General features: G+C 36.9%; 1 protein-coding gene and 1 long non-coding RNA gene across 2 annotated transcripts in view; one reads left to right on the top strand and one right to left on the bottom strand.

Annotated features, from left to right (window-relative positions):
* Positions 1-23,368, top strand: part of LOC138849922 (uncharacterized) — a 292,574-nt gene that overhangs the window by 255,090 nt on the left and 14,116 nt on the right. The gene's annotated exons all lie outside the window — the stretch shown is intronic.
* TRPA1 (transient receptor potential cation channel subfamily A member 1) overlaps positions 1-23,368 on the bottom strand; it is a 69,643-nt gene that overhangs the window by 8,173 nt on the left and 38,102 nt on the right. The window contains exons 18-24 of the mRNA XM_008255655.4: positions 15,488-15,558; positions 14,784-14,946; positions 13,922-14,011; positions 12,125-12,294; positions 7,341-7,470; positions 5,516-5,698; positions 1,006-1,074 (exon numbers count right to left, since the gene is read on the bottom strand). Coding sequence (XP_008253877.3) covers positions 1,006-1,074; positions 5,516-5,698; positions 7,341-7,470; positions 12,125-12,294; positions 13,922-14,011; positions 14,784-14,946; positions 15,488-15,558 — 876 coding nt within the window. The remainder of the gene's footprint in view (positions 1-1,005; positions 1,075-5,515; positions 5,699-7,340; positions 7,471-12,124; positions 12,295-13,921; positions 14,012-14,783; positions 14,947-15,487; positions 15,559-23,368) is intronic.

The following is a 23,368-nucleotide window of genomic DNA, read 5'->3' on the forward strand; positions in this document are numbered from 1 at the left end:
CCACTCTTATATTTAACAGGGATCACTTTTCAGTTAAATTTCAGCACCTAAGAATAATTGTGTGTTAATTACAGAGTTCAATCAATAGTATGTGAATTAATGCTATAACTAGTACTGAAACAGTATTTTACACTTTATCTTCTGTGTGGGTGCAAAATGATGAAATCTTTACTTAATATATACTAAATCGATCTTCTGTATATAAAGATAATTGAAAATGAATCTTGATGTGAATGGAATGGGAGAGGGAGCGGGAGATGGGAGGGGTGCAGGTGGGAGGGAAGTTATGGGGGGGAAAAGCCATTGTAATCCATAAACTGTACTTTGGAAATTTATATTTACTAAATAAAAGGTTTTTTTTAAAAGAAAGCATATATTCAAATAGCCATCAAATATTCCTGAATCATCAAATATTACCATTTGAATTTGAAATTTAAAGACAACACAATTAGCAGTATAGGCATAAGTTTGTGTTATAGGACAGGAAATTGCTTAACAAGAGTTAGTAGCCAAGGATATATCCAGGAACCTTTGACAAATTTTATATTAAACTGTCTAAGAAAATGAGAGGTATGTCACAGAAGGATAAAACTTCATAGATTCAGTTAAAATTTCAGTATTAAAGAAGCTGTGGGGATTTTAATCACATACTCCAAATGTCAGGAGCTCCTTTGAACAGCCAGGCTATGGCAAGACAGAATGCCTCAATCCAGTGATATTCTTGGTCCAGCAACCAGCTAACTACCCAGTTGACCACATGTTGATATTTTAAAGAGCCTCTGCCAATTCTCAATGTCTTTGCTGGGTTTGTTCTGGGATATTTTTTCATCATTTTTGATGCTTTGCAACAGGCATACCAGAGATCAGGCAAAGAGACATAGGATGTTACTCCTCAGTATTGAGAAATTATCTATATTAAATAATTGTATTCTCATAACATTTACTCATTCTTACATGCAAAAAATTAAGTAGTGTAATTTCAATAGATTTTAAATAAATACTCACCTGCATAGCAATCCTCTTCAATGATGCATGTTTTTGAACCTCAGCAATGTCACCAACTGCCAAACCTATCTAAAATATGATACAAATCTAATCATTATACTTTAATAGCCCAACTAAAAATGTCAGTACATTCAGGATACTAATATAACAAAATACCATATCATAGGTAATTTATAAACACCATAAAAGTATTGTTCAGAGTTCTGGAGACTGGTAAATCTGAAGTCACAGAAAGCAGATCTGGTGTCTGGTGAAGTCCTATTCCTCATATATGATGCCTTTTATGTGTTCTCACATGGTAGAGGGCAAAAAGGGGCTAACAAGCACCCTCACACCTCTTTTGTACAGTCAGGCATTGCCATGCCTTGGATATCAGTTTAGATACTGATCGTTCCCAAAATCCCATGTGCTAAAGGTGTGATCCCTAGGGTGGCACCACAGAGAGGTGGTGGAAATGTTAAGGCGGTGTATTGGGCCTAGTGGGAGGTCTTTAGCTTACTGGATACATGCCTTTGAAAGGCAGTTCTCATGAGAGGATTCATATCAAAATCTGATGTGGGGCCTGATCTCTATATTTTACCCTGTAGTCCTTCTGTTCATGCTGTGCTATCTGTTGTGGACCCCTCACCAAAGCCAAAGTCTGCACCATGCAGTTTAGATTCAGAACTTCCAAAACCATGAGACAAAGTAAACTTCTTTTCTTTATCAGGTTGGACTACCTTAGGTATTTCATTATAGAAATGAAAAGTTGACTAATACAGAAAATTGGTACTGAGGAGTGAGGTTATTACTATAACTGTACCTGAAGATGTTGAAATGCCTTTGGAGTTGGCTTATGGAAAGAATTTGGCATAGTTTGGAGGAGCAAGTTTACAAAAGCCTAGGATGTTGTAGGTGGAGTGTTTGGGGAGATTGTGCTGAGAGCTCAGAAGACCAGAATGCTGATACAAATGTGAATAATAAAGGCCATGCTGGTGAAGTTTCAGTGGGAATAAGAATTCTACAAGCAACTGACTAAAGGCCACCTTTGTTCCATCATGGCAAAAAAGAACCTGTTTATTCTATACAGTGTCTCTGCCTCCAGATTTTGTAGGAGGCTGAAATTAAGAAAGATAGACTAGATTATTTTCTGGGAGACTTCCAGGCTGCAAAAGCATTTAGGCTGTGGCATGGTGTTACTGCCTGCTTCTATTCAGTTTTACAGTGAGAATTAACAGCCAAAAGGAATAGGGAGATTTGGAAAATTCTAGCTGGGCTGGCGCCGCGGCTCAATAGGCTAATCCTCCACCTAGTGGCGCTGGCACACCGGGTTCTAGTCCCGGTCGGGGCGCTGAATTCTTTCCCGGTTGCCCCTCTTCCAGGCCAGCTCTCTGCTGTGGCCCAGGAAGTCAGTGGAGGATGGCCCAAGTGCTTGGGCCCTGCACCCCATGGGAGACCAGGAGAAGCACCTGGCTCCTGCCTTCGGATCAGCGCGGCGTGCTGGCCGCAGCGCGCCAGCCGTTGCGGCCACTGGAGGGTGAACCAATGGCAAAAGGAGCACCTTTCTCTCTGTCTCTCTCTGACTATCCACTCTGCCTGTCAAAAAAAAAAAAAAAAAAAAAAAAAAAAAAGAAAATTCATAGCTGGGTGGAAAAAGGGTGATGAAAAAGCATATTCAGGACATCAGAGTGCATTAGATATTCAGCAAGACAATGGGGAAAAAGACCTCAAGGGTATCTCAGAAATCTTCAAGGCTGCCCCTCCCATAATAGGCCCTGAGGCTCAGAAGAGTACTCTCTCCAGGCTTGTTCAAGACCACCTTGGGATTCATTTCGCTGCATAAAAGCACTCCATTGTTACAGCTATGGTTCAAGAAAGTCCAGGTATGGCTTGGGATGCCAGCAGACCTTGGTGCTGTTGACATGATGCTGGTGTTGCAGGTATACAGAATGCAAGAGTTATGGGGTTGTGGAGATTTCTACCAAGAATCAAAGGAAAGTCTGGGAAGTGAGGCAGAGTTGTGCACTGCATGAAGCTCCTAATGGGGCAATGCTGCATGGAATTGTGGGAGTGGTGCTGTAAAAGAGACCACAGGAAGGAAGAGTGACCAGCAACATGTCACACCAGGCTTTGAGAGCTGCAGGTGTTTTTGTGAAGCCCATGTTAGCTGCAACTAACAAAGCCTAGGATTGGGGTTACCCAAGTCCTTAGAAACTCATCCCCTACTACTTTGTGCCCAAGATGTCCAACATAGAGCTTTAGGATCTAATGTTTGCCCTGCTGGGCTTTGGTCTTATTTTTTCAAGGTTCATCTTCCTTTATTTTCCCTATCTCTCTGCTTTGGAATTGGAATGTTAACCTTGTGCCTGTTCCACCATGGTATCTTAGAAGCAGGTATCTTGCTTTTTGTTTTTGTTTTCCTCTTACAGGAGCTCACAGCTAAGGAAGGTTGCCCTGAGTCTCTAATGAGACTTTGTACTTAGAGTCTTGAGCAATACTAAAACATTAAGGCTTAGGGATTCCTGGAGAATACAACTAATGCATTTTATGTTGTAAGATGGAATGAACCTTTGAGGGCTAGGAGCAGAATGCTATGGTTGAATGTTATTTTGGATGCTGAATGTTTCCTAAAGGCCCATATGTTAAAAGACTTGGTCCTCAGAGTGACACCATGTGGAGTGGTAGAAACTGTAGGAAGTAGGATCTACTGGGAAGTCCTTAGACCACTGAAGGCATGCCATCAGAAGGTAGTTCTCACAAGAGGCTAGTTACTCAGTCTCTCTGCCTCCCAGTTTGCCATGTGATCCTTCTTCAGTATGTGCTTGGCCATCACATGGACTCTTAGAGTCAAAGCCTGTGGTAGGCTATTTGTACTCTGAACCTCCAAAACTGTGAGCTAAAGTAAACTGCTTTCCTTTATAAAGTTGGGCTGCCTCAGGTATTTCATTATAGTAATAAGAAGCTGACCAGTACTGGCACCACTCACCACCTACTGCAAGGCCTCATTTTCTAATACCATCCCTTGGTGATTGGGCTTTAATTGGTAAATTTTAAAGGAATGCAAAAATCCAAGCCATAGCAAAGTCTCTAGTGAGTGGTAGGGAGTTTACATGAGATCTACTAGTAGTGGCTGCATAATGCTTTGCTAGTACACCTTACAAAATCTGCAAAGTCTGTTTACCTCTAGAACTACGATAGCCACATTGCTGGATTCAGTAATCTTAAGTGTTATCGTAAGAATTTATGACATAAAATTAATCTGGAAATCTTTTTTTAGTACAAAACAATTCAGAAGAGAAACCATGAGGGCACAAGCCAACTGTAAATAGATGGAAGAGGTAGACATTTATGGAAATACATAAAGAAAAAAAAGAGGATGAATTTAGAATATCTCTGAATTATCTGAATAAGGTAACTATGAGATGCTACTGAAAGGAAGTAGTAGGTTTTGAATGGAAGATAACATCAGTCTTGGCTATATTGGGTTTGATTTTCTTCCAGAACATGTGGGTAGAGATGGTCCATGGGTGCTGGGTGTAGAGATCATCAGTTTTCAACATAGTGCTAATCTGTGTTACTGCTAAATCAAATTTCTCTTCTGGATAAATAACTTCCAAAACATAAACAATTACAAGAGATGAATGTGGGCTTTATGTCATTCTCTATTATTCCTAGTACCATCCTTAATTTTTCAGGTCATCAAAATAAAACACTGGCATTGTAACCAATAGGCATCTGTGTTATTTTTTTTCTTTCCAGGAGCACTTCATAACACAGTCTGGTATGGAGTCAGACTCAGAATAAGTATGTTGAATGTGTGCATGTATGCACAAGGCCCAATATGCTACTAATGGCTCTCAGTGCACCTGGAGCTGGGATGTACTTCTGCTGGTATCAGCCAAGATGCTTCTGACTCTAACAGATTCTTGAAAGAATCCCCCATGGAAAGGCACTGTCATGTCTGCTGACTGTGTTAAAGGTGGTATCTGAGTGCTACATGCCCTCTGTATGACATGCTCCTCCTCACTCAAATCCTTGGTTAATGAGAAATTGAGGGGAGAGATGATACCTCATAGAGCTCTCCAAATCACTTCTGATGCCCTTCCCAACCCCAAAGCAAAATAATAATAACACACCTTCATCTTTATTGCCTCACTCAGATTCTTTGATCATCAGTGCATTTATCACCCCCATGAAATCATTATGCTGTATGTATGTTTATTAGCTGGACTCCTAGTTGGTAACCACATAAGGACTGACTATTGGTTTGGTCTGTTACCACTGTTTCCCAGAACTGATATTTAGCATCTAGTACTTCCTTAGTGTTTGCCGAGTAAGTCCATCTTTGTATCACCTGAGCCTTTTGATGTATTTGTTATACTCCAGTCATTTAAAAAATGTTAAATGAATGGATTAGTAGTAGCTCCTTCTCCATGCCCCCACAATGGAGAGAGATTCATGACATAAAGAATAATTATCAATATTAAATGTCTCAAATGAACAAATATAAAATGCAATTATAATTACTTACAAGTAAATTCATGAGGACAATTGGGACTAACATAGTGAAGGCAATAAGTTGTGCAAAGGACAGAACTGGATATGCCAATTCATCTCTCAAATATGGTTCTAGGAAGGCATCTCGATAATTGATATCTCCTAATGTCATGCTGAAGGTCTGGATTATAGAAAGCAACGGCGAGCTGAAGGCATCCTGAGAAAAGATGGTAAAGTGAAGATGAAATGCAAAATGTGTATCATTGTAAGATGTTTCCTGGAGAGCAAACTTTAAAAATTATATTAAGGTTTCATTTTTAAAAGATTTATTTATTTAAAAGTCAGAGTTACAGAGAGAATGATAGACAGAGAAATCCTCCAGCTGCTGGTTCACTCCACAGATGGCCACAACATCCATGGCTGGGCCAAGCCAAAGCCAGGAGCCAAAAGCCTTTTCCAGGTCTCCCACATGGCTGGCAGGAGCCTAAACACTTGTACCATGTTCTGGTACTTTTCCAAGGCCATTAACAGGGAGCTGGATTGAAAGTAGAGCAGCTGGAACACGAACCAGTGCTCATATTGGATGCTGGCACCGCAGGCAGTGGCTTCACATACTATGCCACAATGCTGGCTCTAAGAATTTATTTAAAAAGTTGTAGGCATATAGCTGCTGAAATGCAGTAATGTGGCAAAGTCATCAAAAAAGTCTATTCTGTGTATATAACAAATCATTCAGGGCTGGCGCCGTGGCTCACTAGACTAATCCTCCGCCTGTGGCACCGGCACACCGGGTTCTAGTCCCAGTCGGGCGCCGGATTCTGTCTCGGTTGCTCCTCTTCCAGGCCAGCTCCCTGCTGTGGCCCAGGAGTGCAGTGGAGGGTGGCCCAAGTCCTTGGGCTCTGCACCCACATGGGAGACCAGGAGAAGCACCTGGCTCCCGGCTTCAGATCAGCACCAGTGCGGCTGCCACAGCGCGCCGGCCGCAGCGGCCATTGGGGGGTGAACCAACGGAAAAAGGAAGACCTTTTACTCTCTCTCTCTCTCACTATCCACTCTGCCTGTCAAAAAAAAAAAATCATTTGGCATTATATGAGAGTATTTCAAAATGTTTCTGAAAAAATGGAATTGAATTTATTTTAATTAATTTTTATGCAAAAACCTTCTGAAATCCATGCCATATTTTTTCACAATATGTATTTTATGTATTTTATAAGAAAAGTTTCTACATACACCAAAGTTTTTTGAATTTTTAAAGTGTTTATGTTTTTATCTGAAAGACAGAGTGAGAGAGAAAGAGCTCTCTCACCGGCTGGCTCACTCCCTAAATGCCTGCAATGGCCAACACTGGGCCAGGCCAAAGCCAGGAGCCCAGAACTCCACCCAGGTCTCCCACATAGGTGGCAGGAACCCAAGTATTTGAGCCATCATCTGCTGTTTTCCAGTGTGCACACTGCCAGGAAGCTGGATCAAAAAAGGAGAAGCCAGGACTGAAACCCAGGCACTCTGATATGGAACGTGGGCATCCCAAGTGGTGACTTAACCCATTGTGCCACAATGCCTGCCCTTGCACTTCTGATTTTTTGCATCAAAATAAACTCATACTTTAAATTCCATTTTCCACACTTTCTGAAGTACACTAGTGTACAAACTCTACATAATGGAAAAAGTCATTTAGTAAGACAGTACTTTTTTTTCTACAATAAAATTCATTTATAAGATATACCAAATGAAAAAAAAACTCAATTATTCAAATATTATTATGCTACTATTAATCTCCTAGGCTATTGAAATTTAAATATAAATATATATATTTACAATATTAACTGTGACAAAATCAATTACTAGCACAACTGCCTCACCTGTGCACTCAGGAGGACGTAAAAACTGAGTCCAAAGGCCAACAGGAGGAAGACAACTACTACCGTAGACCTTAATAAAGTTTTCAGAATTACCTCTAACATAACAATAAAAATTCCACAATATTCAAATCTAGAAAAATAAAATCAGTAAAATAGTTACTTGCTTTTATGGTCAAAATATATTTAATTCAGTGACAATATTTATCATGCATTAAATCAGGTAACAGGATTTATAAATGAGATGATAAGGCCAATTATTTTGAAAAAGTATTCATTAAGTCAGGTTTTATTTTCAAGCTGTGCATCAAATTTCTTTATTCTTTCTTTAGTCTTTACCTTTTATTTTTTAATTTCATTTTAACTGACATAAAAATTGTATATATCTATGGTTACTATTTGATGTTTCTATTTACTTTTTTCCTTCATATTAGTCTTTACCTTTAATTTTTAAATTTCATTTTAACTGACATAAAAATTGTATATATCTATGGTTACTATTTGATGTTTCTATTTACTTTTTTCCTTCATATTAGTCTTTACCTTTAATTTTTAAATTTCATTTTAACTGACATATAAAAATGTTACATATCTATGGTTACTATTTGATATTTCTATACATATACATATATATACTACATGATGACCAATCAGGGTAAACATATCTCCTCAAACATTTAACATTTATTTCAAGTGAAAACATTAAACATCCTGCCTTCTAGTTTTTTTTAAGTGAAATATAAAGTACATTATTATTGTGTATGGTCACCTTACTTTGCAGTAGAACTTTAAAACTTCTTACTCTTATCTAACTTGGGACCCTTAAGCCAACCTTTGCCCATCCTGCCCTTTCTGTTTCCCAAGCCTCTGGTAACAACCATTCTACTCTTCTATGGAATCAAGTATCTGAGATTTCACATATGAGAGAAAATTATGCAGTACTTGGCTTTCTCTGCTTGGCTTATTTCACTCAACATAATGATCTCTAGTCCCATCCATGTTGCTGCAAATGGTAAGAATTCATCCTTTTTGTGGCTGAATATCATTCCATTGGGTATATGTACCACATTTTCTTTATCTGTTCATCAGCTGAGGAAGACTTAGGCTGTTTCCCTTTCTTGACTGTTGTGCCACCCAAAAAAGGCAGATGTCTCTTCAATAGTGATTTCATTTCAGTTACCTAAGATACATACTTAGCAGTATGATTGTTGGATTGCATGGTAGTTCTATTTTTAGTTTTTTAGGAATTGCCATACTGTTTTCCACATGGCTATACTAATTTATACCATCACCAAATGTGAATTAGAATGCCTGTTCTCCACATTCTTGTCAGCATTTGTTAACTTTTGTCTTATTGATAATAGCCAATCTAACTGATGTTTCTCATTGTGGTTTTTATTTGCATTTCCCTGATGATTAATGACATTAAGCATTTTTTCATGAACCTGTTGGCCATTTGTAAGTCCACTTTGAGAAATATCTGTTTAAACTAACTGCCTATTTCTTTAAAATTTCTTTTTTATTTTACTGATTTGAAAGGCAGAGAGAGAGACAGAGAGACAAAAATCTCCTATGCACAAGTTCACTTCCCAAATGCCCACAACAGAGCTGGGCCACGCCAACCTTGTCTGGTTTCAGTCTCAGGGTAATGTGAGCCTCAAAAGATGAGTTTGAAATAATTCCTTTTTGAAAAAAATCATCAATATCTGTATATATTTATGGGCTATATTGGGACACATGTATACATTCAACTCAATGTATATTGATCCAATAAGTTTAACCATACTTTCCTTTCTTTGAAGTTATGGTTGTAGCCTAGGAACTCCTTTCTTATGTTTGCTCACAAAATATATAATAGGTTATTATGAACTATAGTTACTCTACTATGCTGTGTAATACTACGAATGTCTTCTATCCTTGTAACTCTGATTTCATATCTATTATCCAAACTCCTCTTTTTAGTTTTTGGAATAAATTAAAAAGTATATTTAAATACTTGGTAGAATTCAGCAGTAAAACTGTCTTGTCCTAGACTTCTCTTTAATGGGAGAATTTTTATTATTGATTCAATCTCATTACTTATTATTGGCCTGTGTGGATATTATATTTCTTTACAATTCAATCTTTTTTTTTTTTTTTTTGACAGGCAGAGTGGACAGTGAGAGAGAGAGAGACAGAGAGAAAGGTCTTCCTTTGCCGTTGGTTCACCCTCCAAAGGCCACCGCGGCCAGCGCACTGCGGCCGGCGCACCACACTGATCCAATGGCAGGAGCCAGGTGCTTCTCCTGGTCTCCCATAGGGTTCAGGGCCCAAGTACTTGGGCCATCCTCCACTGCACTCCCTGGCCACAGCAGAGAGCTGGCCTGGAAGAGGGGCAACCAGGACAGAATCCGGTGCCCCGACAGGGACTAGAACCCGGTGTGCCGGTGCCGCAAGGTGGAGGATTAGCCTATTGAGCCGCGGCGCCGGCCTACAATTCAATTTGATAAGTTATATGTGTACAGAAATTTTTCCATTTTTTCTAGGTTATCCAATTTGTTGCTGTATAATTGTTCATAATAACCTCTAATAATCCTTTGTATTTCTGTGGCATCAGACATAATGTCTCCCTTTTCATCTCTTATTTTGTTTATTTGAAACTTTTTTTCATACCAAGTTTAGCTAAGGGTTTGTCAATTCTTTATCTTTTCAAATATCCATCTCTTGATTTTATTTATTTTTTATTTTTCTTTCCTTTTCTTTATTATTTTTTTGACAGGCAGACTTAGACAGTGAGAGAGAGAGAGAGAAAGAGAGAAAGGTCTTCCTTCCGTTGATTCACCCCCAAAATGGCCGCTACGGCCAGAGCACTGCACCAATCCGAAGCCAGGAGCCAGGTGCTTCCTCCTGGTCTCCCATGCGAGTGCAGGGCCCAAGCACTTGGCCATCCTCCACTGCCTTCCTGGGCCACAGAAGAGAGCTGGACTGGAAGAGGAGCAACTGGGACTAGAACCCAGGGTACCAGCGCCACAGGCAGAGGATTAGTCAAGTGAGCCGCGGCGCCAGCCCTTTATTTTGGTTTTGATTTGTTCCAGTTTTTCTAATTCCATAAAGTCTTTATCTGAGATCTTCCTGCTATATTGATGTAAGCATTGATTGCTATGACCTTCCCTTTTAATACAGTTTTTATTCTATCTGAAAGGTCTTTGTATGTTCTACTTCCATTTTTACTTATTTCAAGAAATTATTAAGTTTCATTCTTGATCTATTGGTTTTCAGGAGAAGGTTGCTTAATTTCCATATACTTACCAAAGATTTACTTGTTAGTAATTTCTAGTTTTGGCATCATGTCAGAAAAGATACTCATTATGAATTCTCTTTTTTTAAAAATTTGTTGAGATTCGTTTTGTGATCTATCCTGGAGGATGTTCTGTGTGCTATCAAGAAGAATGTGTATTTGGCAGCTGTTGAGTGAAATGTTCTGTATATGTCTGTTAGGTTCAATAGAAATAGGGTGCAATTCAAAGAGTTCTTATTTGGCTGGTTTCTGTCTGAACAATCTGTCCATTTATGAAAGAGGTGTTAAAGTCCCTTACCATTATTATATTGCAGTCTGTCCAGCCAATTTACCATTTGACCAATGGACATTATTTCCATCAAAGTAAGAAAGAAAAAATCATAGTTTCCCCATATCAAAGAACATGCTATAAAATGCTTAATAAAAGAATTAGAGGAATTAGGATTGGAGTGAGGTATTTCAGGTAGAAGTGGATTAAAAGTGCTCACAAACCTAGAGGTACCTATTGCATGATAATTAGATTCTTTGTGTCTATTCTTTCTCTTCTACTAGCTTTATTTCTCATGCAACCTATGATTCCATTGTGAGTGTTTTAACTCAAAATAAATATTTACCATATAGTAGAGGTAAAATAAGAATAGCTAATACTTTTTTTCCCCATTTACTCCCTACATTTAATCTAGATTTATCTAGACTAGTGGTCCTTGAACTGGGCAGATTTGGCAATTAGGTGACACTGGCATTCTCTAACTACACTTTTGGTTGTCACAAGTTATATGAGATATATGTAACTGGTATCTGGCAGGTAGAAGACAGGGATGCTGTTAAACATTTCTAATACCTAAGGCAGACCCTACTCCCCACCCCACCAAATAAAGGAATTACTTGGCAGAAAATGTCAATAGTACTAAGGCTAAGAATTTCTGGTCTACACTCTGAATTTCAGAACCCACCATCTTCCTTAATGGAGGATATATAATTTTTCACATTAAAACAATTGGAAAAGGAATAAATCAGTTATAAATCTGTTACTTCTAATAGTTTTTAGTATTAAATATGCTTAAAGGCATTGCGCTTAGTGAAATAAGCCAGTCTTAAAAAGACAAGTATCATCTGCTTTCCCTGATTTGAGGTAACTAATATACAGAATACAAAAAAGCAATGTATATAAGCAAAATTGACATTTTGAGACTTGATTGTTGCTTATTTTTTTATAGCTCTTGGCTATACACTTAGGGGACAGTGATTTTTCTACTAGTTGAATTCTTTATTTAGTGGAGGGTTAAGCTTGTGATTATAAAGTAAATTGAAAATATGTCCTTGTAAAAATTAAAGAAAAATAATGACGGAGGAGTCAGGATTGGAAAGAGGCATGGAGGGAAAGTGAGGTGGGAAGTATCATTATGCTCTTCAAACTATGTGCATGAAATACATGAAATTTGCTCCCCTTATATAAATAAAAGTTTTTAAATGCTTAAAATGATATAGAAATAATTCAAGCTGGTTTTACCTTTGAAGATACAATAAAAAGTTCATCCAATAGAAGAAGATTGCAATTGCTCCACATTGCCACTGCATATAAGCTGGTATGCTAACAAACAAGGGCAGCACAAAAACTATGCTGGTTGTGTAAATAATCCATTCAACCAAGTTACCATAATCCATAAAATAATTCTTTTTCTGGGATTGAAAAGAACAAACAATTACCACATGTAGAGATCTGACATCCTATGGGTATGTGTGTGTGTGTGTGGTGTGTGTGTATGCGTATCTTCAGTGACAACATTTTTAGTCCGTATGGCCAACTGGAGACAAATTTAGGGCCATGGAGCTACCCTCTGCTGTCCTGGATTGACTTCAGTGTCCTTGGAGTATGGATTAGTGTTGCAAATGGCTAAGGGGCATCTTTTAAATTGATGCTATGGGGCTCTAATCCCTACAAAAATCCTACAAACTTCTGGGATTTCACTGGGGTGTCCATTCCATCTTAAAGACATTCCTAGAAAACTGCAATCTGTTTTAATAATTCCTGAGAACTATACAAATATTTCAGAGACCTATATAAAGACATGTATATGGCTTCTCAGGATACCTTTTAACTAAAGGTGTTCCTAAAGTGGTTTGAAACTTGTACCAAGGCGTAATCAGGAAATGAGAACAAATCACAATTGTATTCTTAAAGATTTCATGTTTTGGATGTTAGAATTCCCATAGTTATTAAATTTGGATACTAACTTAGGATATTGAGGATTTCATGTTTTCAATATTAAGTTATCACAGGTTGGGCAATTTAAATATTAATAAGAAATTGTAGCAATCAAATCTGAGAGAGAATTCATTTAACTTTGTAGCTTAATTTAAACTCTAATCAGTAATTTTCATTTTAGGAAAAAGAAAATAATGGCCATGTAGGTTAAGTTATATTTCTGAATAATTTATGGTAAAAATGGAACAATGCAGTCAAACCCTCAGAATTGTGACAATTATATATACAAATTATATATGAGTATATTTGTAATATATAATATTAAACAAATACAAATCATTATTCTTACCATTAACATTCTTTAATACAAATATCCATGTGCACACATAATGTAAATATAATTTACAAAGCAGATGAGGTATAAGAAGATATGTCTTATAAAATAATGCATATAAAATATATATGAAAACATGAATAAGAGACTAAACCTTCATACTGAGAAATAAAAGATCCATGTCACTTGCCAACCAAAGCAAGGACCTGCAGAGAGTTTATATAACTCTTGGGTTTGCTCTGAATTTGATTAGCTCACATTAAAAAATAAAATATAAAGTTAAATCATATTAAAAAATGTTTCCAAATTTTGTTAGAACTCGGAATTTTATCCAATAAAGAAAAGAATTAATATTAATAAAAGACCTAAAAAACAGATCCATTTGAAATGTTAAGTTGGAGCTAAGTTCTTTATAAGCATTTACACTTAAAATTATCAAATCCCAAACCTATTATGCTGTCAAAATATCAAAACTGATATAAAACACAGAAAAATCATTGATAAAAATCACTTGTAGGCAGCCAGACCCAGGTGAGACAGTGAACGTGGAACATCCTTTTTGCAGGTACATCAAATATGCAGTGACATTATTAAAAGCATGTGATTTCTACATTTTGAAAAGTTTCTGCTTCCTGTTTTCGATTTGTACCTTAGTCAAGCTATGTGAGCTTACTATAACATAATACTATTTCAAGTAATAGTTTATCAGTGTATGTTCTGCATGTTAAGATATTTAAAATTTTAGAGATGTAAAATATATTATGTACCTGTTGGAAAATCTGAGCCACTTCTTTGCAATATCCAAATATACTTGTTAAAAAAACTAAAATCATACAAACTTTTATTGGATATGAGTTCTGAAAAACAAAATAAAACAGCACTTTAATTTCTTCATAATTTCTGCTATTAAATGTTTTTTTCTTTTTGCTTCTTTTTATGCATGGTCTACACTTGAATTAAACAGAAAATTAAATTAAATTAAAATTAAACAGCTAATATTCACGTAACAGTATAAATAATGCATATTTATTCCCTTATGTCCTTATTAAGAGAGGCTCAAAATTTTCCAATTGAATTCTAAATGACTATGGATCCATACGCCTATAAACGTTTTTAATTATAGTAAAATCCATGTTAAAACTTACATATTTTATATGGCATTTACACTGAAAAATGTACAATTCAGTGACATTTAATACATTCACAATGTTATGCAGCCAGCACCTAATTCCACAATTTATTCATCATTCCACACAGATACTCCACGCCCACTAACCATCTCTCCCCATTCCATGCTCCCCAAAATACATAGAAACAAAAAATCTGCTTTTTTATAGGCCTACTTTAAAAGTGTTATACTTCAACATTTAAGTTAGGATCTCATTTAATCAGTTTGCTCCTAATTTAGTTTATAAACTCATGTATGGACCTATTCATTTATAGTCCCTTTTAGCCCATAAAATATTTTAGGAGAAATTGGTATAATACACAGATTCTATAGGCTATATATTATTATCCCAATCTGGATATTTCAGACTTATTATCTTGATATTTCAGCTTTATTTATTTATTCCTAAGAAAAAATAATTTTTATATAATTCATTTTAAAAAGGTGAAGTTTGAAAATACCGTGGTGTCTAATATTTCTGAATGATCACTAGTTGCATTGATGATCCCAGTTGAATTGAAAGCCATTCCTGGCTTTATATTGACAACAAGCAAGGACATGGGTATGAGACCAAGGCAGTAAGATCCTAGGTTCATCATATGGGCTCTAAATCCATAAGCACACCTACAAAAAATAAGCAAGCCATAACTAATCCATTTCAAACAAAAACATTTACTTAAGATATTTGTGAAAAAAAAATTCAGAACTATCTTTGTTAAATCCACTGAATTTTAGAATCAAGAAAATATTCGAATTGCTTTTTCATTTTCAGAGAAAGAATATCAACTTCTGAGCAAATCCTGACTGAAAGTCACACCAATTAGTGGAAAAGCAGAGATTTTAGCCCTTATGTTCTGTCTCATAGGTGAGTGTTCTTCCTTAGAACACAGTGCCCCCCACATTGAATACTAAACTGTAAGCCTGAGGATACTTTCTTCATGTCTTATACAATGATTACTTCCAACACCCCACATATTTCATTGAGCGTCAAAGTTAAACAATGCCAGCATTTATTAATAGCAAAAATTGATTTTGATACATATTTCTTGTTCAAAGTGTAAAACACTACAATAATAAAACCTGAAACATTAAAATATGTTTGTTTAGCAGACTTAATACATTTAATGGGGATAGCACTAAAAATGAAATACTATTGAATACGTACCATTTCATAAGTAAATATTCTTTACACACAGGATGATTGAGAAGTTCTATACGGTTATGTTGTACCATTACCTGAGAAATAAGAGGAGAGAAATAAAAACACAATCATATTAAACTAGTGTGGTTAAACTAAGGATTTTTTCTTTTTAACTTTATTTTGATATTATAAAAATAATGCTTGCTTTGGGAAATCAAAAATTAAATCAAGATTATAAGTAAAACACAAGCTAAAGGGAACTATTTTATATAGGTAAAATTATCTGATTCAGTCTGTCTCTTTTGATCTCTAAATAGTTTAAATAACAAAATTTTCAATCTCACACAACCTTGTAATAGGAAAGAACATTAAAGATAAATTAGCAGGTATTATACCTTCATTCTGTCCTTGTAGAAATTAAGGCTTATATTTCCGGAAAGGATTTTAAATAATAAATATACATAAAAATTAACCTATAGATTGTAAATTTTCATGAGCATCATTAAGAATTACTACATATAAAATGATTTTTAGTTATTGAATAAATACATATAGAAACTGATATCAAGAATATAGAATGGGAAACTACAGACATTCTTTGCTTCACAGACTCCAACTTAAGAACAATGAATGAACCATTTGCCTTTGTGACAATCCAGAACCCAGTTAAGAGAACCCTTCATCCCAGAGAAATGTGCAACCAAAAGAAGCATAACAAAGACAGCATGAAAATTGCTTGAATTTGCTCATCACAGCCTCTCCTTTTGGCATAGCACAGTACCATTGAGAGAAAACTCCCAACTCCTAGCTTCACTATGGGAAGAGAAAGAGAAGATGGAATGTACATTCAAATTCTGACTTTTGGAGGGTGCTTTACACAGCAATGGTTTCACTCTTGCCTGAATCTAAGCATGGAAAAGGAGCAGTTTCAGAAGGGATCACAGAGAATGAAAATCACCAGGGCCTGATTAGCACTAGAAAGGCTGCAGTTTCACAAACAGACACTAGGTAGTGCTCTAGTCTCATAGCTTGTTATAGAATCAGAGAGGCTACAGTACCATAGAGGAAAACCCAGGCAAGGGCTTGAATAGAAGCAGGTAAACTTCTTCAATTAGAGTATATGCACAAGCCCCAACAAGAAGAATTCCAAGAAAAAACTTGAGAAGTCTGTAGAATTGGAAGGTAGTCTAATTGGAGAACATCTCTCCTATACAAAGTCAGAGAGTAAAGATTGTGAAATGTGGTCTTTTTTCCCCAAATGCCAAGTTCCAACCAAAGACAGACAATAAGACATGCAAAGAAATTGGGAAACATAGCCTAATCAAAGAAACAAATTAAATATTCAGAAATCAACCTTAAAAGTACAGAGATATATATGAATTACCAAATAATTCAAATATCTATCATAAGGATACTCAATAAATTAAAACAGAGAAGAAAAATAACTAAACAAATAAAAAAGAAGCTATATATGAATAAAATTAGGATATTAACAAAGAAACAGAAACAATGATGAATAACTAAACAGAAATTCTGGAGCCAAAAAATGCAGTAACTGAACTGAAAAATTCACTAGAGGAGTTCAACAGTAAAATTGACTAGAAAGAAGAATGAGTCATCTTAAAGATACAATATCCAAAATTATCAAATCAGAGGAGACAAGCAGAAAAATGGTGAGGAAAGCCTAAAGGACTTATAAGACTCAATCAAGGAGCCAGTGCTGTGGTGCAGCAGGTTAAAATCATGGCCTGAAGTGCCAGCATTCCATATGGGCACCAGTTCTAGTCCTGGCTGCTCCTCTTCTGATCCAGCTCTCTGCTGTGGCCTGGGAAAACAGTAGAAGATGGCCCAAATCTTTGGGCCCCTGCACCCACGTGGGAGACCTGGAAGAAGCTCTGGGCTCCTGCCTTCGGATTGGTGCAGCTACGGCTGTTGCGGCCATCTGGGGAGTGAACCAGCGGATGGAAGACCTCTCTCTGTGTCTCTACCTCTCTCTGTAACTCTGTCTTTCAAATAAATAAAATAAATCTTTAAAAAAAAAGACTAAATCAAGCAGAACAATATATACAATATGGGAGGCTCTGAAGAAGATGAAAGAGAGAAACAGAGATTCTATTTGATAGAACAATGGCTGTAAACTTTCTAAATCTGAGAAGATAAATGGATGCACACATTCAAGAATCTCAAATAACTTCAATTAGCATAAATTCAAAGAGACACATTATAATCTAAGTGTCAAAAGTTACCAAACATGAAGTAAGCAAGAGAGAAGAAATTCATCACATGCAAGCGACACTTACTAAGAATATGAACAAATTTCCCAGCAGTAACCTGGCAATCTACAATGGAGTGTAATAATAATCACATATTCAAAATGTGGAAAGAAAATAAACTGCCTACGCAGAATATTATAACTGATAAAAATTTCCTTCAAAAGTAAAGGAGAGGGTAGGTGTTTGACACAGTGGCTAAGCCATTGCTTGGAACACCCACATCCTATATTGGAGTGCCTGGGTTTGAGTCTTCTCTCTACTTTCCATTCTAGCTTCATGGTAATGCAATCTCTGGGAGGCAGCAGATAATAACTCAAATAGTTGGGTTCTTGCCACCAATGTGGGAGACCCTGTTAGAGTTCCAGGATCCTGGGTTTGAGCCTGACCCAGCCCTGGTTGTTCCAGGGATTTAGAGAGTAAACCAGTAAATGGGAATTCCCTCTCTTTCTATTTCTCTGTGTCACTCTGTTGCCTTTCATGTAAGTTTAAAAATTAAAAAATAAAAAATAATACAAAATAAAGGAAAAACAAATATTCTTTTCAAACAGACAAAAGCAGAAGGAAAGGGTGGGGGCTGGAAATTAAACAACAGATTTAAACAACCAAAGGGTCAGAGAAGAAATAAAAAAGAGTTTAGGAATTATCTGGAGACAAATGAGAGAACAATGTATCAAAATTTATGGATATAATAAAATTAATACTAAGTGGGAAGTTTGCAATGGTAAATGCTTACATCAACAAAGAAAAATATTACAAATCACAATCTAATTTTAAAACTTAAATAAATAAAAATAACCATTTTATATGCTGATTTCATTTCCTTTGGGTAAATTCTCAAGAATGAGATGGCTTGGCTAAATAGGCTAATCCTCCACCTGCAGTGCCAGCACACCAGGTTCTAGTCCGGTCGGGGCGCCGGATTCTGTCCCGGTTGCCCCTCTTCCAGGCCAGCTCTCTGCTATGGCCCAGGAGTGCAGAGGAGGATGGCCCAAATCCTTGGGCCCTGCACCTGCATGGGAGACCAGGAGAAGCACCTGGCTCCTGGCTTCGGATCAGCGCGATGTGCTGGCTGCAGCGCACCGGCCGTGGCGGCCATTGGAGGGTGAACCAACGGCAAAGGAAGACCTTTCTCTCTGTCTCTCTCTCTCACTGTCCACTCTGTCAAAAAAAAAAAAAAAAAAAAAAAAAAAAAAAAGAACCAGATGGCTGAGTCATATGGTAAAACTATTTTCAGATTTCTGAGTAATCTCCATACCATCTTTCATAATTTTTGTACTAGTTTGTTTGTACCCCCTCCATGTTTATTGCAGCTCAATTCACAATAGCTAAGATATGGAATCAACCCAGATGTCCATCAACTGATGACTGGATAAAGAAAATGTGGTATAAATACACTATAGAATACTACTCAGCCATAAAAAGAATAAAATCTCATCTTTGTAACAAAATGCATGTAATTGTAAACCATTATATTAGTGAAATAAACCAGTCTCAAAAAGACAAATATCATATTTTTCTCTGATATATGGTAGTTAATATGGAATACAAAAAATTTATAGGAATGCAACAGACATCTTGTGATTTGATTGTTGTTTTTAGCCCTTGTTTATATTCCTGTGGAACTGTGGTCTTTCTTCTTTTTACTGTTGAATATCAGTTCATTAACCCTGTGATTATAGACTGGATTGAATTTATATTTTTGCAAAAATAAAAAGAAGGAAGGAAGGAGCTTGAGGGTAAGAGAGGGGGAAGGAGAGAAGTATGGTTATTTTAATAGATTTGTACTTAAGAAATACATGAAATCTGTTTTCTTTATATTAATAATTTTTTAAAAAATTAGTTTAACAAAAAAAGGAACAAAAATCCTCAAGGAAGGGGGTAGGCATTTGGTACAGTGATTAAGTGGCTGCTTGCAATACTCATATCCCATACAGGAGTTCCTGATTCAAGTATTCTTATCCAGCTTCCTGCTAATGTACACTCTGGGAGGCAGAAAATGAGGGCTCAAGTACTTGGGTCCCTACCACCCACATGGTTCCTTCCTTTGGCCAGGAAGGAACCAGCAGATGGAGGACCACTCTCTCTCTCCCTGTCTCTCTGCCTTTCTTTCTCTATAACTCTTTCAAATAAATAAATAAATATTTAAAAGAAAAGAATTTAAGCAGTAGTCAAAAAGTCCCTTGACAAAGAAAAGGACAGAATTACATGTTTTCACTGGAGAATTCTTCTCAAATTCTTCTATAGAATTGAAAAGAAAACTTCAAAATTCACTACTTCAGGCTATTACTACCTTAATACCAGAGTCAGGCAAAGACATAGGAAAAGAAAAACACAAACCAATATCATTGCTCAATCCTAAACAAATTACTAGTTATCCAAATTCAACAGTACAACCCAAAGATTGTATATAATGAGTAAGGTGGATTTATACCTAGAATATAAGGATGACTTACCATTCAAAGATCAGTCAATGCCATATAGCACATTAGCAGAGTGAAAGACAAAAAAAATCCATCACCTTCTCAATTAATACAAATAAAAAGTTAAGGCCGGCGCCGCGGCTCACTAGGCTAATCCTCCAACTTGCGGCGCCAGCATACCGGGTTCTAGTCCCGGTTGGGGCGCCGGATTCTGTCCCGGTTGCCCCTCTTCCAGGCCAGCTCTCTGCTGTGGCCAGGGAGTGCAGTGGAGGATGGCCCAAGTACTTGGGCCCTGCAGCCCATGGGAGACCAGGAGAAGTACCTGGCTCCTGCCATCGGATCAGCGCGGTGCGCCGGCCACAGCGCGCTGGCCGCGGTGGCCATTGGAGGGTGAACCAATGGCAAAGGAAGACCTTTCTCTCTGTCTCTCTCTCTCACTGTCCACTCTGTCTGTCAAAAAAATTTTAAAAAAAAATTAAAAAAATAAAAAAAAACAAATAAAAAGTTAAAAATTTAATATCTTTTCATAATAAGAAACTCAACAAACTAGGAATAGATAAAAACCACCTCAATATTATAAAAGTCATATATGTTAAGCCCATAGATGACATCAAATTCAATAGTGATGGCTTTTCCTCTAATCGGGAACAAGACAATGCTGTCTACTCTCAAAATTCTATTCAACTTAGTATTGTAAATGCTAGGCAGACATTGACAAAAGAAAAAGACTTAAAAGGCATCCAAATTGGAAAGGAAGAAGTAAAATTATCTTTTGTCCTAAATTACATGACTTTGTATCTATTAAACTAAAATCCCACAAAAAACTACTAGTCCCAGTTGCTCCTCTTCTAGTCCAGCTCTCTGCTGTGGCCCAGGAGGGCAGTGGAGGATGGCCCAAATGCTTGGGCCCCTGCACCCATATGGGAGACCAGGAGGAAGCACCTGGCTCCTGGCTTTGGATTGGTGCAGCGCTAGCCATAGTGGCCATTTGGGGGGTGAACAAATGGAAGAAAGACCTTTCTCTCTGTCTCTCTCTTTCACGGTCTATAACTCTACCTGTCAAATAAATAAATAAAAAATAAAAGATTGATGATATACCAGAAATAGAATTCAGAAGATTAATATGAGATATTATCAAATGACCCAACATATGGGTCTTAGGAGTGCCTGAAGGTATGGAAAGAGAGAATGGATTAGAAGGCCTTTTTAGTGAAATACTTATATAAAACTTCCCCAATTTGGAGAAAGAAAGGGCCATCCAAGTACAGGAAGCACATAGAACTCCTTATAGACATGACTAGAAAAGATCTTCATCATGACAATTATAGTCAAACTTTCCACAGTAAAACCCAAAGAAAAGATTCTAAATTGTGCATGAGAGCTAGGCCAGATTATTTTCAGAGGATCTCCTATTAGATTCACAGCTGATTTCTCATCAGAAACTCTATGGGCTAGTAGAGAATGGCAAGACATAATCCAAGTCTTAAAAGAAGAAAATCTGTCAAGCCAGATTACTATATCCTGCAAGGCTTCTATTTCTGAATGAAGGTAAAATAAAGACCTTCCAAAACAAACAGGAATTTAAAGAATTTGTTATCAGTTGTAAATCCTCACAATAGGCTTAAGGATATGCTATACACAGAAACACAGAAAGAACCATCATTATGAAAAATGTGAGGGCGGAAAATCTCCCAGTAAAAATACAAAAGAAATCCAAAGTGAACAATAGAAATATTTGTGGAGAAGTGGCAGGGTCAAGACATTACTAATCAATAGTCATCTTGAATGTAAATAGCCTCAACTCTCCACTTAAAAGATACAGACTGACTGAATGGATTTAAAAAGAAGACCCATATATTTGCTGCCTACATGAAACACATCTCACCAACAAAGATAAGCACCACTGAAAGTGAAAGGATAGAAAAAGATATTACATGTTAACAGAAAGCCAAAAAGCACAGGTGTAGCCATCTTAATGTCAAAAAAAATAGACTTAAACACAAAAACTGTTAAAAGAAATAAAGAGCACTATGTTAGGATTAAGATCAATTTAACAGGAAGATATGACTGTAATGTGCACCCCATTACAAGGCAACTGGCTATTTAAAAGAAATATTAATGGATCTAAAGGGAGACATAGGCTCCAATACAATAGTATGGGGAACTTCAACACCCAACTTTCATCAATGGACAGATCAACTAGACATAAAATCACTAAAGTAACAACAGAGTTAATCAACACTATAGACTAATTAATATCTATAGAACTTTTCACCCCACAGTTGCAGAGTACACAATATTCTCATCAGTACATGGAACTTTCTCTAGGATAGACCATATGCTAGGCCATAAAGCAAGTATCAGCAAATTAAAAAAAAAATGAAAATCATACTATGCATCTTCTTTGAACACAAAAGAATGAAGGTGGAAATCAACAGCTCAAGAATCTCTAGATCATATGCAAACACATGGAGACCCAACACTAGGCCCCTGAATGAACAGTGGGTCATAGAAAAAAATCTAAAGAGAAATCAAAAAACTTTTGGAAACAAATAAAGATGACAATATATCATATCAAAACTTATGGCCAGTGCCATGGCTCACTAGGCTAATCCTCTGCCTGCAGTACTGGCACCCCATGTTCTAGTCCCAATTGGGGTGCCAGATTCTGTCCCAGTTGCTCCTCTTCCTGTCCAGCTCTCTGCTGTGGCCTGGAAGTGCAGTGGAGAATGTCCCAGGTCCTTGGGCCCTGCACCCGTATGGGAGACCAGGAGAAACACCTGGCTCCCAGCTTTGGATCAGCGCAGCACACCGACCGCTACATGCCAGCTGTGGCAGTGGCCACTTGGGGGGTGAACCAATGGAAAAAGGAAGACCTTTCTCTCTCTCTCTCTCTCTCTCTCTCTCTCTCTCTCTCTCTCTTACTGTCTAACTCTGCCTGTCCAAAAAAAAAAAAACTTATGGGATATATCAAAAGCTATAAGAGGGCAGTTTTTTAGCAATTGGTGCCTACATGAAAAAATTGGAAAGGTACCAAATAAATGAGTTAGAAATGCATTTCAAAGATCTAGAAAAACAATAAACCAAACACTAAATTATTAGGAGGAAATAAATAATGAAAATTAGATAAGAAATAAATAAAATTGAAACAAAAAAATACAAAAGATCAGTGAAAATAAGAGCTGGGTTTTTTTGAAAAAATAAACAAAATT

Source organism: Oryctolagus cuniculus, chromosome 6 (genome assembly GCF_964237555.1).
Source record: "Oryctolagus cuniculus chromosome 6, mOryCun1.1, whole genome shotgun sequence".
Classification (NCBI taxonomy): domain Eukaryota; kingdom Metazoa; phylum Chordata; class Mammalia; order Lagomorpha; family Leporidae; genus Oryctolagus; species Oryctolagus cuniculus.